The 18,779-nt window shown below is 42.1% G+C and overlaps 1 protein-coding gene across 1 annotated transcript; it reads left to right on the forward strand.

The window, feature by feature from the left end:
• Positions 1-378: 378 nt before the first annotated feature.
• On the forward strand, positions 379-17,063 carry CHGB (chromogranin B). Its single transcript, XM_068987774.1, has 5 exons — positions 379-427; positions 5,459-5,505; positions 5,952-6,045; positions 14,413-16,079; positions 16,980-17,063. Exons 1-5 carry the CDS (start codon positions 379-381, stop codon positions 17,061-17,063), a joined length of 1,941 nt encoding a protein of 646 aa, XP_068843875.1.
• Positions 17,064-18,779: the final 1,716 nt, after the last annotated feature.

Consider the following 18,779-nt stretch of genomic DNA (forward strand, 5'->3'; position numbering starts at 1 on the left):
CTCTGGACTTCGATTTGAGCTACCTCCCCTCTTCCTTCCACCCTTTCTGCCTAACTCCCCACTCGCGCTGAAGACTCGGAGCACTGAGGCGACTGCACTGGCGTAAAATTCTACCTACGTGCGCCACCGCCCCTGAAGGCCGTTTCATGACGTCAGAGCTAAGCGAGGGGGCGCCGCCTCCTGGGTGCCAGCCCCTCCCAGCCTTGCGGCCCTGGCTTGCCCTTTAAAAGAGCAGGGCCTGCGCCAACCGCCCCACACCGCGGGGACCAGGATACAAGGCTGTTTTCCCGGAGCATCTTCATCTCGCCTTCCATCCCCTTGTCATTCACCGTTCCGACTGCTATCCTCTTCTCCGCGCAGATTTGGACGAGCCAAGCCATGCAGCCGGCCGCCCTTCTCGGCTTTCTGGGAGCCACGGTGGTTGCAGGTGAGTGGGCGCGGCTGGCCGTTCAGCACCGCGGACAGCGCCAGCCTCTGTCTCCTTGGCAGTTCTGGGCATCTTGGCTGGTGGATACTGGGTAAGAGGCAGGGTTGAGTGGAAAGTCTCTCCCTCTTGATTGAGGGTCTTAATTTCTTCCCTTCCCTGAGCGTTTCCCTTCAACTGCCCGCCCCAACATCTGACTTGGAAAAAGCCAGAGGACTTCCTAGCTCATGTCTAAAATGTCACATCCTCTCCATCTATTTAGAGAAATGCTGTTATAGGCTTTTTCTGTATCTGCAATTAAGTGTTTGTTTGGCTTTTTAAAGCCAGATGACCACGGAGAGACAGGAGTACACCTATTATATTAGTTGACAACTATATACTTTCTATGACTGTTACTATTATTTAAACATAATGAGATAAAGGTAAGCCTCTTATGTATATATGTATAAAAGATATATCTTTTTTCTTAACATATATGTTAAGAAATGACACATATGTATGTTCATTTATCCACAGGTTTAATGTAATGTTTTTCTGTATTTTATATTTTTGTCTCTGGGAAGAGGTAATTTCACACTCAAATTAATATATCTTTAAGTTATAAATGAGAAGTGCAATAGATATTTTGACTTTTGTGCTCCAGAAAAATAGTGAGTGTGAAATAAAATATTCTTAGAGTAATAAAAATAAATTATTTTAGTCAATTTGGGAGGATGCAATTTTAATGTGTGGAAAATCGTGGGATTAATTTTTCAAACTGCTCTGAATCTCAATGATCTTTGGAAATTTGGGGGGGGGAGGGAAGTGTGTGTGTGTGTGTGTGTATTTGTATGCTGAAGTCGCTACAAGTCCACTGAAAAATAAATATGCTGCCACCAGATTAAACTGGAGGGTTTTTTTAAAACAGTCTTAATAACCTCATAGAATATTGTTCTTATCTAAGACTGAAATTCCTAACTAGAATTGAAGCATTGCCATCCATGAATATGAGGGTTCCATTGACAGTAATTACTGGATCCCAGATATAAAGAGAGACAAGAGCCAGAGGTAATTTTTTTATTGCAAATTCAGAATTTTCAAAAAATTCTTGTCACTGTTACAAATTGCCTACAAATGTTCATGATTTAATTGAAGAAAGCCAAATAAATATTTAGAGTCCTTCCTGATGAAAAATATTTGCAGAAAGGAATTGCTTAATACGCTAAATCTGTGCTATACATTGTGCTATAGTCCACAAAAACAATGTTATTTCTGAGACTTATTTACCTACATGTGTATTAGTCACCCAGTCGTGTCTGACTCTTTGGGACCCCATGGACTGTAGCCCACCAGGTTCCTCTGTCCATGGAATTCTCCAGGCAGGAATACTGGAGTGGGTTGCCATTCCCTTCTCCAGAGGATCTTCTCAACCCGGGATCAAATGCAGTCTCTTGCATTGCAGGCAGTTTCTTTACCACTGAGCTACCAGGGAAGCCCCTATAGTGGTAAAATATTTACGGCTCTTTTGCAAGATAATATTTTAAGAAGGGTTTATATTTTAATGTCAACTAAAATCATGATATTCTTTAAAAAAGTTTTTTACTGAGCTATAATTCACACACCATAAAATCTATACTTTCTAAAGTGCATAAATCAGTGATTTTTTGAACACTCACAGATTGTGTAACCGTTATAACATTTCAGAACACTTTCTCTCACCCCAGGAAAAAAAAGTCTATTCCCCATTCCCTCCTCCTCCAAATGCTTGGAAATGAGACATGGTAGCCTTCAAGCAGAGTTTGTTATTTACCAAAATCACAGGAATCCTGTGGAAACCATCTGGTTTATTTCCTACCATTATGAGCTTCTGGAAGGAGATCTATACCTTTCTACAGTAGTTACTATGCATCCTAAAAATTAATATGCATTCAGGAGCTACATGCTATTCATATTACACTAGGTAAGGTGGTTTCTGCATTCAAAAGAGCTTGCTTACTGTATTATTTTATAGCTGTTTTATTTTCACTCTGGGATGAAACCTTAGTTTGTTAGTCTTATTTGTTGTTCTTGTTCAGTCGCTCAGTTGTATCCAGCTTTTTGCAACCCCATGGACCGCAGCACCCCAGGCTTCCCTGTCCTTCATCATATCCTGAAGCTAACTCAAACTCATGTCCATTGAGTCAGTGATGTCATCCAACCATCTCATCTACTGTCATCCCCTTCTCCTACAAAAAAGATCTTAATGACCCAGATAACCACAATGTGTGATCACTCATCTAGAGCCAGACATACTGGAATGCAAAGTCAAGGGGGCTTTAGGAAGCATCACTATGACCAAAGCTAGTGGAGGTGATGGAATTCCAGCTGAGCTATTTCAAATCCTGAGAGATGATGTTGTGAAAGTGCTGCACTCAATATGCCAGCAAACTTGGAAAACTCAGCAGTCAGTCTTATGGAATACTATTATTTTGGAAGTTATTCTCAAATTTACCATGTGATATTATTTGAAAGTTTTTCTGCCATTTGATTACTTTGCTTTTATCATAATCATTGGGTTTTCTTTTGTGACCACTAAATCTTAACTTATACAGAAATAAAATAAGCTACTTTAGGGGTATCAACATATCTTTGGTTTTGCTGTCACAGATTCTACTGGAAGAAATACAGTAGAACTTAGATATCTCACTAGATGCATAATATGTTTTCATAAGGAGATCTGAGTTCCATCAAAAACACATCTGAAGAGCCTCAATCAGGGAAACAGGACTGTTCTATAAAAACAAACATAAGTTACAAATTATTTAGAGTCACTAAAGAAAAATATTCCTCTGCCCCAAATAGTTTATAATAGCAACTATTATACATTTGTAGGGAGAAAAAATAGAAAAGTTATTAGCAAGAAAATGTCTTACCAAAGAAAGTTTAGTAAAGCTAGAATTTAAAAAGGCACCTTCTAGTTTATTGCAGGAGTAATTTTCTCAGTTATTGCTTTTCAGGGGATTTTCCAGATATCAGGTGGAAAGAGTAAGTGCTGAAGTAGGAATGTTCTCAAATAACAGTCATTTGGGGGATAAAATAATGGCCTAGCATGTTAGACTTTGAATGTCAAAGGTGGCCATCCAGATCTTGTATGAACTACATTTCAGGAACATTATGGGTTCATACCTTGTTAGCCACCTCTCAAATATTTTACCCATGATTTTAATTTAACACACTGCATTATTTAAGTCCCTTGAAACAACTGAAGTAGATCCCAGGCTGTGCTTTGATAAGGAAAATTCAGTAAGGTAAGTAAATGAAATAGGAGTTTTATTTATAAATTGAGTGCTATGGTTTGACTAGAGGGAAGCAGTTCAAGAGACTTTGAAAGCAAATATTTGGGAAAGGTCAGGTTGCTGGTAACAAGCAGCTGCACTTGAATAGCTTACATCTCTGATGTCTGAGAGTTTTGCTCTTGCTCTAAATATCTCTTCACTTGTTTCAGATTCCTGGAAGAATCTTTTGCACTGAGCTTCTCCAGCGATAATAACTGGAAGTGTCAGGAGAACTATGGAGATGGGCCTATGTGTAAATGCTTTGAACTCCTCCAGTGGAAAGGGCTTAGACAGGACAAAATCAAAGTGAAAGATAAAAACAACTGAAAAAGGCACTGTAAAATTAAAAACACCTGAAGTATTTCCTAAGAAGACAAAAGCACCTCAATCATGGGTTTAAAATAAACAGAATCTCATAAAATTTAATTTAAATAAATTAAAATTTATCTTTTTGCAATATCTCATGAACCTCTGTTAAACACTTATTTGCATGTGCTATCATGGACTTGGTGCTGTCCTGGTAAAATCAGATAATTTCCATTGGAGAAGGAAATGGCAACCCACTCCAGTATTCTTGCCTGGAAAATCCCATGGATGGAGGAGCCTGGTAGGCTACAGTCAGTCTGTGGGGTCGCAAAGAGTCAGACACGACTGAGCGACTCCACTTTCTTTCTTTCTTTCATGTTCTTTACCTGGATGCAGACAACATGGGGGAAGGGAAGCCACACTGATACAGCCACATAAGCACGCTTGTCTAAGAAAAGACTTGGGGTAAAACAAGGTAATTAATTACATAAAATAATCACAACCACGTTTTTGTAAAGGAAATGAATTTCAGGGAAAATATTTTCTTGGGGACTGGAAGAGGCATAGGGAATCACATATCTTTACCCATTCTGAGTAGGCAGAAAGGTTGAGGAGGGCACTCTGGTTTCATTTAAACTAGATTTGCTTTTAATTTATATATATAAAACTGCATGAATTATAAGTTTACAGTTTGGGCTTCCCTGGTGGTTCTGTGCTAGAGAATCCACCTACTAATGCAGGAGATATGGTTTCGATCCCTGATCCAGGAAGATCCCACATGTCTCAGAGCAACTAACCCCATGTTCTGCAACTATATTAAGCCTATGCAGCACAACTAATGAGTCCTTGCATTCTAGAGCCCATGTTCCACAAGAGAAGCCACCACAATGAGAAGCCTGCGTACCACAGATGGACAGTAGTCCCTGCTTGCTGCAACTGGAGAAAAACCTATCCAGCAACAAAGACCCAGCACAACCAAAAATAAATAAAGAAAATTATTTTCAAAAAGAGTTTTTTTTAAAAAAGAAAGATCCCACATGCCACGTGGCCAAAAAAATAAAGTATACTTCTTACTGAATTTTTCACTCATTGAACACACCTGTGTAATCAGCACCCAGATGGAAAATAGAAAATTGTCAGTATCCTAGAAGGTCTTCTTCTGTGGATATGATTTATATTGGATATAAGATTCCTAATCTTGCCTACAACATGTTAAGGGAAAACAGCTGTGTATGTGTATGTGTGTGTGTATACATGCAACTGAGGTGATTCTGGTCCCTGAGGCAGACATCCCCAACTGTCTCCACCTTGCTTAGCTCTGACTCTGCTCCTCCTCCCAAGTAACAAGCTAGGGGTGGGGTGATTTTGTGAGTTTGCAGACACACAGCTTCCAAAATCAACTCACGTCGTTTCCCATTCCTTTTCTCCTTCAAAGCCGTCAGCTCTATGCCAGTGGACATCAGCAACCACAATGAAGAAATGGTAAGTTGAAATGGAATTCTGAAATCTAGACTTTTATCTAGACTCTGGATTCTCCCACTTATTATCTCATCAAACTAAACAGAACAAAAAACAAACAACAATGTGGAAACGGGAGTAAGTGATGCCCCTCTTGCCCTGGTTTTTTTATCTTCTTCCTGGATGCTTCAGTGCCCATGAGGATAGCTGTCATCACACATTTTCCTTCTAATCTGTTCAGAAGTGGGTATTTATTTCTTTCTCTGGACAGTCTTGACCCAGTGCCTTTTTGCACTGCTCTGTGGAGAGGCCTGGGAGGTTTCAGTACAGACCTTGTGACTCTACATTCCTCCAAGGATTTTGCATAAGTACAGGTCACACAGTCAAGCTTCTCTTGACAGCAGCTCTGGGTTAAGTAGTCCATCCCGGTGACACCAGCTTTGCCAACCTACTTTTGGGTTCCCCTCTAGGTGACTCACTGCATCATCGAGGTCCTCTCAAACGCCCTGTTGAAGTCCAGCGCTCCACCCATCAGCCCTGAGTGCCGACAAGTCCTGAAGAATAGTAAGTGTCCGACAAAGATTTGTCCTTTCTCCTGCTCCCTCCATTTCAACTTCCACTTTACTTCCCTATGACCCAGGGGTGTGATGCAGTGGGAAGGGTACAGGCTCAATCAGTATCTGGGGAGATAAGCTATGGCTTTTAGTCCTTGCTATTCTACTTCACTTAATAGCTAGTTTTACCATGGGGAAGACCCCTTGCCTCTCTGGGCCTATTTCCTCAAATTAAATGAGGGAGCTGAACTCAGTGATAGTCTGTGAGATGTTTATCAGTTCTTAAATTCCTTGGTTTGAGAGTTTGGAATTTTAAAACAGGCTTTTATTTAGTGGAGGGAGGTGTGGGGAATGCTTGTTTGTGTTTAGACAGAGGGGAGAAGTGTTGAAAGATGAAAGGATAGAAGAAAACAAAAATTATGCTTTGTTTTCTATTCTTCTGACAACGAGGAGTTAGAAGCTTGGAAAGGTGACTGGGAAACTTTTGGCCATTTATGTAACAAATTGGTTAAGCCATTTTAATGCATAGTTTATTAGAATGTGTGTGTGTGTGTGTGTGCGTGCATGCATGCACACGTGCACAAGTGCAACTCTTGGCAGCTCCTGCCAGACTCTTCTGTCCATGGAATTTTCCAGGCAAAAATATTGAAGTGGTTTGCCATTTCCTTCTTCAGGGAATATTCCTGAACCAGGGATAGAACCTGAGTCTCCTGCATTGGCAGGTGGATTCTTTACCTCTGCACCACCTGGGAAGTCCATTGTTAGAATGAGTGGTACTACCAAATGGTGTCAGGAGTTTCAGGCCTGAGAATTGGAAGGGGTGGGGACAGACTTAGAGCATCCAAAAAGTCAGAGTGATGGCCTTCTGAGTATAGACTGGGATGTTTCTCTGCAAAGCAGCTTATGCTGAAAACAAAATTCGAACAGTGATACAACCAGTATTCATCGGGAGTTGACTCAAAGAGACAAATTTTACAAAACTATGCATCTCTTTTATCATAAAGTCAAACTGATTCAAAAAAAATCCCCAAAGCTCTGCTCTCTTTAACATCTTTCTCTGCTTTTAAATTTTGAGTCAGGCTATGAACAAAAGATTTTATTTTTTTCTTTTCACCTTCAAAATCTCCCATTGCAAGATAATACTCTCTTTCCATTGCTGCACATGAGGCCCCATGTATAAAATTATATTTTAAAAAAGTATTAGTGACTAGCCAAAAGAGTAACCTGGGCGACTCCATGCACCACTGGGGGCTTCAGGATAACCATAAGAGGTGTGGGAGCTTGAGGTCCTATGAGCCCCATGCACAGTGGAAGGAAGCTTCCTTACCACTCCCAATCTAATACTTCTATGAATTTCTCCCCAGCTTTCTCTTCCAGCAGTTACAGGAATGAGCTTGTTTGAATGAGCTTATTAACCATTGCAAGGAATGAGTGAGAGCAGGGCTGGGTCTCCTGGCAGGGACTAAAATCTGCTCCTTTGGGCCAACCCATCTGGCTCTCTCCCTTCCCCTTTCTTTGTTTACCAGATGGATGTAGAAGTTCCGGGTCTGTCAGACTAGGTCATCAAAGAACCATGATTGCTTTTCGTTGTTCAGTCACTTAGAAGAGTTATTGATTGTAGGGCAAACTGCTGTTAACTGCCGAGATCAGATTCTTAACCCTCAGGTAGGATTCTAGCTTTTGCTCATCATTGACTGTGCCCTGGGTTTTTTTGAGGTCTCTTGAGAGATCCCCAGGTAAACTGGTAAAAATTAAATGACCCATGTCTATCAGGACCTTAGAGACATCACAGCAAGAGAGCCATTCAATAGTGAGATCAGGAAAATTTGAGCTCCTCCAGGGTGGCAGAGACTCAAACACCAGTCAGGGCCAGACAGACAGATAACAGAAAGGAGTAAAACAGGACAGGAAGTGACTCACAAACTGGAGGATCCATGCCCCTTCTAAAGGGGAGTAGATTTTTCGCAGCTTCAATCCTATTGTGAGAGAAATATGGATTCTGTTGAGAGATCTTGGGATTTTTCACAATAATTTAAAAGTTGGATTTTTCTAAGCAGTATCTCCTGGCATTTAAGTATTGCGTCTGAATTCAAATTTACTGAAAATGTTATTTAGACCAAATATAACTCACCTCTGGGCTACTAGTTCATAATTTCTGTCGACTGGAAAAAAAAAGCACAACCAAAAGTTGAGAATTATGTTTTATTCCATGGACATATTGAGGACTTAAGCCCAGGAAACAGCCTCTCAGACAGCTCTGAGGGACTATTTTGAAGAGGTAAGGGAGGAGCCAGGATATATAGGAGTTTTTGCAACAAAAACCAGGTAATCAGAACTTCAAAAGATTACTGTTAACTGAAGATAACTAGACATCTTAAGTTAATGAATTTGGCACTTTTCTACATATGGGAAGATGTAAGAGTCTGGGATTACTGAAGTCATCCCTTAGAATATGTACTTTTATCTTATTTTTCTCCTTCCTAAATCCCCTCTGGGAACACAATTAGGTGTGGTTGATGTCATGGTGACCAGAAAAAACATCCTTTGTTTACTGACTTGGCAGGCGACATTCTTTGTCCACTCTTGTCTTATTCTGGTTTTCTCTTTCACCGATATGTCTTATGCTTATCAGAAAACTTATAGAGTTTTCTGCCAACCAGATGGATGAATTACTTCACGCAGCCTCCCTCCCATCCCCAACCCATCTCCACTCCCACTCTCTCCAGCACATCTCTGGATGTGCTGAACAAATGAACATTTGGGGGATAGAGAAGAATCATTGTTTCACGGTTTGAAGATACCTTAGGGAATTCATGGTCCAATTTAGCAGGTATAAAAATCTATTTGACCTGGTTGATATGGTCCTCTTTGCAACATGACAGTCAGGGAAGAAATGTGCATTTTTCCCCTTTTTACTTGAAGTAAGAGTGAGCTTCACACTTTCATTTTCAGATTGACAAAACTGTATGCTGCTAATCGCAGCCCTTCTCATATCTCACCTGAAGGGGCTAAAAGCTAAATTTAGGAAGAAGTGCTAAGTCTCAGGCAAGCTGCTATAGGCAGCATACATTTAACCAGGAAAAAATAAAAATAATTCTCCTCCTTACCAGCAGGGAGTAGGAAATGGGGCACACAGCCTCTGCCTAGGGAAGCTGAGATCCTGTTTGAATGATGTCAGTATCTGCTCAGATCCTCCCTGCTTATCTATGGCTATATGGTCAGCCCTGCCTCAGTGCTGCACACACCATCACTGGCTCTTAAAAGGCAGAGGCATTGGTGAGCAGCTAGCCCAAGGTCAGGGACATTTCAGTTGCCTCATAAAACATGAGAATATTGTGCCTGACTAGGCTTTTAAGCAGAGAGGAATAGACTGCTTTCTTGGACATTTTTACAAAGTTCAGTTCAGTTCAGTTCAGTCACTCAGTCGTGTCCGACTCTTTGCGACCCCATGAATCACAGCACGCCAGGCCTCCCTGTCCATCACCATCTTCCGGAGTTCACTCAGACTCACGTCCATCGAGTCCATGATGCCATCCAGCCATTTCATCCTCAGTCGTCCCCTTCTCCTTCTGCCCCCAATCCCTCCCAGCATCAGGGTCTTTGGCAATGAGTCAACTCTTCGCATCAGGTGGCCAAAGTACTGGAGTTTCAGCTTTAGCATCATTCCTTCCAAAGAACACCCAGGACTGATCTCCTTCAGAATGGACTGGTTGGATCTCCTTGCAGTCCAAGGGACTCTCAAGAGTCTTCTCCAACACCACAGTTCAAATGCATCAATTCTTCAGTGCTCAGCCTTCTTCACAGTCCAACTCTCACATCCATACATGACCACAGGAAAAACCATAGCCTTGACTAGACGGACCTTAGTCGGCAAAGTAATGTCTCTGCTTTTGAATATACTATCTAGGTTGTTCATAACTTTTCTTCCAAGGACTAAGCGTCTTTTAATTTCATGGCTGCAGTCACCATCTGCAGTGATTTTGGAGCACTGAAAAATAAACTCTGACACTGTTTCCACTGTTTCCCCATCTATTTCCCATGAAGTGATGGGACCGGATGCCATGATCTTCATTTTCTGAATGTTGAGCTTTAAGCCAACTTTTTCACTCTCCTCTTTCACTTTCATCAAGAGGCTTTTTAGCTCCTCTTCACTTTCTGCCATAAGGGTGGTGTCATCTGCATACCTGAGGTTATTGATATTTCTCCCGGCAGTCTTGATTCCAGCTTGTGTTTCTTGCAGTCCAGCGTTTCTCATGATGTACTCTGCATAGAAGTTAAATAAACAGGGTGACGATATACATCCTTGACGTACTCCTTTTCCTATTTGGAACCAGTCTGTTGTTCCAGGTCCAGTTCTAACTGTTGCTTCCTGACCTGTATACAGATTTCTCAAGAGGCAGGTCAGGTGGTCTGGTATTCCCATCTCTTTCAGAATTTTCCACAGTTTCTTGTGATCCACACAGTCAAAGGCATTGGCATAGCCAATAAAGCAGAAATAGATGTTTTTCTGGAACTCTTGCTTTTTCGATGATCCAGCGGATGTTGGCAATTCGATCCTCTGCCTTTTCTAAAACCAGCTTGAACATCAGGGAGTTCACGGTTCACATATTGCTGAAGCCTGGCTTGGAGAATTTTGAGCATTACTTTACTAGCATGTGAGATGAGTGCAATTGTGTGGTAGTTTGAGCATTCTTTCGCATTGCCTTTCTTTGGAATTGGAATGAAAACTGACCTTTTCCAATCCTGTGGCCACTGCTCAGTTTTCCAAATTTGCTGGCATATTGAGTGCAGCACTTTCACACCATCATCTTTCAGGATTTGAAACAGCTCCCCTGGAATTCCATCACCTCCACTAACTTTGTTCGTAGTGATGCTTTCTAAGGCCCACTTGACTTCACTTTCCAAGATGTCTGGCTCTAGATTTGTGATCATATCATCATGATTATCTGGGTCATGAAGATCTTTTTTGTACAGTTCTTCTGTGTACAGTTCTTGCCACCTCTTCTTAATATCTTCTGCTTCTGTTAGGTCCAGACCATTTCTGTCCTTTATCGAGCCCATCTTTGAATGAAATGTCCCCTTGGTATCTCTCTAATTTTCTTGAAGAGATCTCTAGTCTTTCCCATTCTGTTGTTTTCCTCTATGTCTTTGCATTGATCACTGAAGAAGGCTTTCTTATCTCTCCTTGCTATTCTTTGGAACTCTGCATTCAGATGCTTATATCTTTCCTTTTCTCCTTTGCTTTTCACCTCTCTTCTTTTCACAGCTATTTGTAAGGCATTTTTTCTGTTTTGCAAATGTCAATTCAAAATGAATCATCAAGAGCTGTTCAGTAGAAATACCATGTGAACCACAAATATAATTTCAGATTTTCCAGTAGCCACCTTAAAAAAGTAAAAAGAATAATAATAAATTTAATAAGCAAATAATAATACATTTAATTTTTCCCATTTACTTTATCAATATAATTTTTATACATCCAATATATTTATATTATACTGTACATCCAAAATATTATCATTTCAACATATAATCAATATGAAAATTTGAGACATCTTACATTCTTTTTTTAATCTGAAGTATCTGACATCTTGTTGTGTCTTATATTTATGGCATGTCTCCGTTTGGACCAGCCACATTTCAAGTCCTCAATAGCCACAAAGGGTTGGTGGCTCTCACCATGGATGGCACAGAGGTCAGCCCAGAGCTGTGAGCGGCCTTGACTGCAGTTGTTCTATCTGAACTCAGTGACATCCGTTGAAATCCAAGCATTCCAAGCTAACAACTCAGTGTTAACTGCATTATCTCCTTTCGTGGGATGCCCTTGAGTTAAGGGACTTCCCTTGTGGCTCAGACAGTAAAGTGTCTGCCTACAGTGTGGGAGACCTGAGTTCGATCCCTGGGTTTGGAAGATCCTCTGGAGAAGGAAATGGCAACCCACTCCAGAACTCTTGCCTGGAAAATCCCATAGACGGAAGAGCCTGGTAAGCTACAGTCTGTGGGTTAGGAAAGAGTCGGACATGACTGAGTGACCTTACCTGACCTTACCTTAGTAAAGAAGCTGTCAACAAATAATAAATTTGAGTCAGTTTAGTGAGGTAGATGAACCTAGAGCCTGTTATATAGAATGAAGTAGGTCAGAAAGTGAAAAACAAATATTGTATATTAACACATATATACGGAATCTAGAAAAATGGTACTAATGAATCTATTTGTAGGACAGGAATAGAGACTCAGACATAGAGAATACACTTATGGACACAGCGTGGGAAGAAGATGGTGGGACAAATTGAGAGAATAGCATTGAAAAATATACATTACCAAGTGTAAAATAGATAGTTAATGGGAAGTTGCCATTTAGAGCAGGGAGCTCAGCCTGGTGTTCTCTGATAATCTAGAGGGCTGGGATGGGGTAAGAGGTGGAAGGGAGGTTCAAGAGGGAGGGGACATGTGTATACCTGTGGCTGATTCATGTTGATATATGGTAGAAACCAACACAACATGGTAAAACAATTATCTTCCAGTTAAAATTAAATAACTTTAAAAAAAGAAGCTGTCAACATTTGGAAAAGATGAAAGGAAACAATATTCAGTTAAAATATTTGTTACACCATCTACTATAACTGTTGACTTGTGTAATACAAAGATAATTCAGTTTACTGAAGTTCATTCTCAACATTTGAGAACAGGAGGGGCAGATGGAACCTGAATGAGGGAAGGACATGATCCCTTCCACTGCTGTGCAGTTTTCTCAGAAGAAATACACACCCTGCTTATCACCAATTATTAAGTTATATTGTCACTTACTGCTAAGTTGCATTTATACAGTTGATTGGATAATTAATGTCTGATAAACTAAGAGTCAGATAAGTCTGAGTGACTGAACAACAACAAACTAATAATTAAAGAAATTTAATCCTCTCTTGAACCTGATATTTCCCATTTTGGCTATTTAACTTTATTTAGCTGGGTTCTAGTGGGAGATATTTACACAATGGTAATTTTTATTATTTATTTGTTTTTTTTTCCCAAAACATTACACAATTTTTTTTAATTATTAAATGAGAAACTCTCATTTGTTACATCATCACATTGCTAGTCAGAGAAATGCTGCAGTGATGAAGAAAGTCAATGTTGGATCAACCAAAGTCTTCATTTCTACATTCATTTACAAAGAAATAATGTTCAACACAGTCCAACACAATACACAATGCTAATTTTTAAAGGCTTGGCTAGTGGCTAAGTCACTTCAGTAGTGTCTGATTCTGTGTGACCCCATAGACAGCAGCCCACCAGGCTCCCCTGTCCCTGGGATTCTCCAGGCAAGAACACTGGAGTGGGTTGCCATTTCCTTCTGCAATGCATGAAAGTGAAAAGTGAAAGGGAAGTTGCTCAGTAGTGTCCGACTCTTCGAGACCCCATGGACTGCAGCCCACCAGGCTCCTCCATCCATGGGATTTGCCAGGCAAGAGTACTGGAGTGGGGTGCCATCACCTTCTCCGTTTTAAAGAATGGTCCTTAATTACACCTCTCTGAGCCTCAATGTCTCTGTAGTCACAAGGAGGTTGAACTACACAAATTCTAAGGTTTCTTCTGGTTCTAAATTCTAACATTTTATAGAATTTTTATAGTATTTTATAAACCTATACTTGAGTTTTAGTTTGGTAACTGAAAGATGCTCAGGTGATCCAGTGGTTAAGAATCCACCTAACAATGCAGAAGACATACATTTGATGCCTGGTCCTGGAAGTGCCACATGTCTTGGAGCAACTTAGCCCAATACACCACAACTACTGAGCCTGTGCTCCGCAACAAAAGAAGCCACGACAATGAGACGCCTGCACATCACAAGGAAGAGTAGACCCCCAACTCATTGCAACTAGAGAAAAGCCCGCAGGCAGCAAAGAAGAACCCCGCCCCCAAATGCAGCCAAAACAAAAGATGCTTATTGGGTGTTATGAAAAAATAAATATGTATTTATTATCAGATTTAAATACAGCTAAGGAGTTTTCATACCACTTCCCTGGTGGCTCAGAGGTTAAAGCGTCTGCCTCCAATGTGGGAAACCCGGGTTCAATCCCTGGGTAAGGAAGATCCCCTGGAGAAGGAAATGGCAGCCCACTCCAGTATTCTTGCCTGGAGAATGCCATGGACAGAGGAGCTTGGTAGGCTACAGTCCACGGGGTCACAAAGAGTCGGACACGACTGAGTGACTTCACTTTCACTTTCTTTCTTTCAAAAATAATCTTAAAAAAATTAACTTAAAAAATTACCCAAGGATTTTCAGGATCTTTAGGGTTTGTAGTGATCACTGAGGCTGGTGCTTACTGAACCACAAGCAATTCTGAAGTGATACTCTTTTTTATTTTCATTATAGATGGAAAAGAGCTCAAAGATGAAGAGAAAAGTGAAAATCAAAACACAAGGTTCGAAGTGAGATTGTTGAGAGACCCAGCTGACACCTCAGAAGCCGCTAAGCTCTCCAGTAGGGAGGACTCAGGGGAGGGGGATGCCCAAGTCCCAACAGTAGCAGACACGGAGAGCGGTGGGCATAGCCATGAGTGGGCAGGTGAGCCCCCGGGAAGTCAAGTGGCCAAAGAAGCAAAGACACGCTATTCTAAGAGCGAGGGACAGAACAGGGAGGAAGAAATGCTAAAATATCAGAAAAGGGAACGTGGAGAAATTGGCAGTGAGGAGAGACTGTCTGAAGGGCCTGGAAAGGCACAAACGGCCTTTCTCAACCAAAGAAACCAGACTCCGGCTAAGAAAGAGGAGTTAGTGTCCAGATATGATACACAGTCTGCCGGGGCCCTTGACAAGTCACACAGCCGGGAGAGGAGCAGCCAGGAGAGCGGAGAGGAGACCAAGAGCCAGGAGAACTGGCCCCAAGAGCTCCAACACCGTCCAGAGGGCCAGGAAGCACCCGGAGAAAGCGAAGAGGATGCCAGCCCTGAGGTGGACAAACGGCGCTCGAGGCCAAGACACCACCACGGGAGGAGCAGGCCCGACAGATCCTCTCAGGAGGGGAATCCTCCCCTAGAGGAGGAGTCACACGTGGGCACGGCCAACTCAGGGGAAGAGAAAGCCCACCATCCAGCCCACTTTAGGGCTTTGGAGGAGGGAGCCAAATATGGGGAGGAAGTGAGGAGACACTCAGCTGCCCAGGCTCCTGGAGACTTGCAGGAGGCACGATTCGGGGGCAGAGGCCGTGGAGAGCACCAGGCTCTAAGGCTTCCCAGCGAGGAGAGCCTAGAGCAGGAAAACAAGAGACATGGCCTCAGCCCGGATCTAAACACGGCGCAGGGATACAGCGAGGAAAGCGAGGAAGAGAGGGATCCGGCCCGGGGACCCAGCTTCAGAGCCCGGGGAGGGGAGGCGGCGGGCTTCTCCACGCTAGGCCAAACAGAAGAGGAACGGTTCTTGGGTGAAACGCACCACCGTGTTCAGGACAGCCAGAGGGACAAGGCGAGGCGCCGCCTACCAGGCGAGCTGAGAAATTATCTCGACTATGGTGAGGAAAAGGGTGAGGAAGCAGCCAGAGGGAAGTGGCAGCCGCAGGGAGACCCGCGAGACGCTGACGAGAACAGGGAAGAGGCTAGGCTTCGAGGCAAACAGCATGCTCCCCGTCACATCACTGAAAACAGATTAGGGGAGCTACTCAATCCATTCTACGACACTCCCCAGTGGAAGAGCAGCCGTTTTGAGAGAAAAGGCCACATGGATGACAGTTTTCTTGAGGGTGAAGAGGAAAATGGGCTGACCTTGAATGAGAGAAATTTCTTCCCAGAATACAACTATGACTGGTGGGAGAAAAAGCCTTTTGAAGAGGATGTAAACTGGGGGTATGAGAAGAGAAACCTGGACCCCACACTGGATCTAAAAAGGCAGTATGACCGAGTGGCCGAACTGGACCAGCTCCTTCACTACAGGAAGAAGTCAGCTGAGTTCCCAGACTTCTATGACTCCGAGGAGCAGATGAGCCCACAACACACAGCAGAAAATGAAGAGGAGAGGGCTGGCCAAGGAGTTCTGACGGAGGAAGAGGTATAGTGTGGGGCTTCTGTTTAAAACTAACTTCAGATAGTTAATGTTAGTATGTTATGTACAAGATTATCTAATGTTACGGGGGAAATGATGGGAATTAATCACCATGAGACTGTAGACCTAGTAAGGGAATGGAGACAACATCTAGGTTTGACTTCTACCTGGCATCTAGCCGTTGTCCACATCCCTGTCACCTTCCTCCCACTGTAGTGCTTCTCAACCTCAGCTACACATTGTCATCACCTGGAGAGCTTGAAAAGTTACTGACATTCTGGGACCCACCCCCAGAGATTCTGTCTGGTCCTGGGTGCTGCCTGGGCATCAGGATGTTTTAAAGCTCCCAGGTGGTTTCAATATTCAGCCAAGGTTGAAAACCACTGGCCTAGTGTATTCTTCTTGATCATTTGACTTTTCATCACCATTTCCCAGGGTAGGAAAGAACAGACGATACAGAAATTAGTTACTTTGTTCTCTCTTTATTATCTCCTAGCCTACATCAGACATCTACCTCTGGGAGAAGTAACATTCCTGGAGCATTACCTTCCTTAACAGTGTTTTTTTTTTTTTTTTTTTCTTTTTCTCCCAGTATTGATTATGTATGTTGGTGCTTCTCAAAGTTGAATGTGTATCAGAATCATATGGTATTTCTAGCCTTAGAGTGTCAGGTTTGGTAGGTAGGCCCCAGGTAGGGCCCAAGAACCTATATTTCTGATAAGTTCCCTAGTGATGCTGATGCTGCTGGTCAAGGAACTGCATTTTGAAAACCACTGATATAGAGTATCTTCTGTAGCCTCTAACATATCAAAAACTCCCTTTTCTGTTCATACTCCCTCAAACTACAAAAAAGTAGGTTGTTTTTTGATCTGGGACCTCATGCCTCCACTTTTCTGTATTTTCTAGGAAAAAGAACTTGAAAACTTGGCTGCGATGGATTTGGAACTACAGAAAATAGCTGAGAAGTTCAGTGGTAACCGAAGGGGCTAATGGTCATTAGAGTAAAGGGCAGATTTTAAGAGACCCTTCACATGATCTGTTATCCACCACTTATTTGACCCCATTTATTTACTCAAAGGCAGAAAGTAGAATTTACTCATCCAATGTTTGACACAATTGGAAATGTCTTTGATTTTTGCCAGAATGCTATTGAAAATATGAATAGCATGACTTGTAGTATACTCTTTATCAAAAAGTAGATATATTAACATGCTTGTGACAATGACTGTGCTACTGTCCTTGAAAAAATGTCTTAGTTTGAAGTAATAAAAGATTCACCTGAGGCCAAAAGTGTCATGTTCTCAGCTTCCTTTGGGCTAATAGAAAGGAGTCTGACTTTCAGATCCATTCTTCAAAGTAAATTCTAAAATACAGCGCTAAGATTTGTTGGTTTGGTGGTCTTTGGATGCAGAATAGAAAAAAAAAAGAAAAGAGCAAACATCTGTAATAAAAGAATCCTGTGGAGGATATAAAGAGAAAGAGATCAGGAAAAGGCATCTATTCCCCTGGGCTGGAGAAAGGATAAATAGGCTTAAAGAACCTGTTCCAAAAATGATTATAAGACATTAATTTTAAAATCCTATTACCTGGAGAGCTCTGGGAATAGCCGGCCCAGAGTCATTTTTCAGGGCTGAGGAGAAAGTTTGGATAGTGGGAAGAACTCCCGACTGGGAATCATATCTGGGATAGGCCAGACAGATCCTTGGAACTTCAGGGCCTGTTTGATTTCTGACTCTTTAGCTGTGTGACTTTGGGGAAGTTACTTTCCCTCTCTGGAGCTCAGGTACATCAGCAAAACAAGGATATCTGTTCATTGGCTTGTTATGAGGATGACTGAGTTTATGCAAAATACTCAGTGTAGTGCCTGGTGTAGGCAATGGTGTAGGAAACACTGGCTGCTAGCATTTCTATGGCTGCAGCTTCTCCCAGCAAGACTGACAGACAAGATCTCTTCTTCCTTTTACTTGTCATCTCATTCCTCACATATGGTGGCTTCTGCTTGGTTTATTACTACTGTTTGGCGGTTTAGGGAAAGAGTTGTTTTCTGGGCATCAACCATGACTTTTGTTCATCTGGAAGGCCTGGTTCTCTTCCTCTTGACTAAGTCAAGAATGGCCTGTGATTCAGCCAGATTATTCTGAGGTTAACTCTCAGTGACACTTTTATCATGCAGAGAGCAAGCCAGTCTTTGTGAGGAAACTGACAGCAAATTGTTCTAAATCTGGGCACACACTTGTCAAAGGCTGCTTATTATCTCTTTAGGGTCCTTTTTTCTCACCATGGGATCATGATAGGCTTCTTGCAGAGGCAAGTGAGAGTGCTAGGTGGCTGCTGAAGGCAGTCGCCATGAGGCAAGGAGTAGATATATAAATGTACCAGTTTCCTAGGGCTGCCATAACAAAGTACCACAAACTGGGTAGTTTAAAACAACAGAAATTTCTTCTCTTTTAGCCAGAAGTTCAAAATTAGGGGCCTGGCAGGGCCACACTCCTCCCAATCATTAGAAGAACATCTTTCCTTGCCTATTCCAGCTTCTGGTGATTTCATGCATTTTGTGACTTTGGCAGCATCACTTCAATCTCTGCCCCCATCTTAACATAACCATCGTCTTTCTATGAATCTCTCCTGTTCACACAATGTTCTTTTTATAAGGATGTGAGTCATACTGGATTAAGAGCCCATCCTACTCCAGTATGACCTCATCTT

This window comes from Capricornis sumatraensis, chromosome 15 (genome assembly GCF_032405125.1).
Source record: "Capricornis sumatraensis isolate serow.1 chromosome 15, serow.2, whole genome shotgun sequence".
In the NCBI taxonomy this organism is placed as follows: Eukaryota; Metazoa; Chordata; class Mammalia; order Artiodactyla; family Bovidae; genus Capricornis; species Capricornis sumatraensis.

Coding starts and splice junctions, on each gene's coding strand:
- CHGB (XM_068987774.1), top strand. CDS start 379: ATGCAGCCGGCCGCCCTTCTCGGCTTTCTGGGAGCCACGGTGGTTGCA. Junction 428..5,458: donor GGGAGCCACGGTGGTTGCAG/GTGAGTGGGCGC, acceptor TCTCCTTCAAAG/CCGTCAGCTCTATGCCAGTG. Junction 5,506..5,951: donor GCAACCACAATGAAGAAATG/GTAAGTTGAAAT, acceptor GTTCCCCTCTAG/GTGACTCACTGCATCATCGA.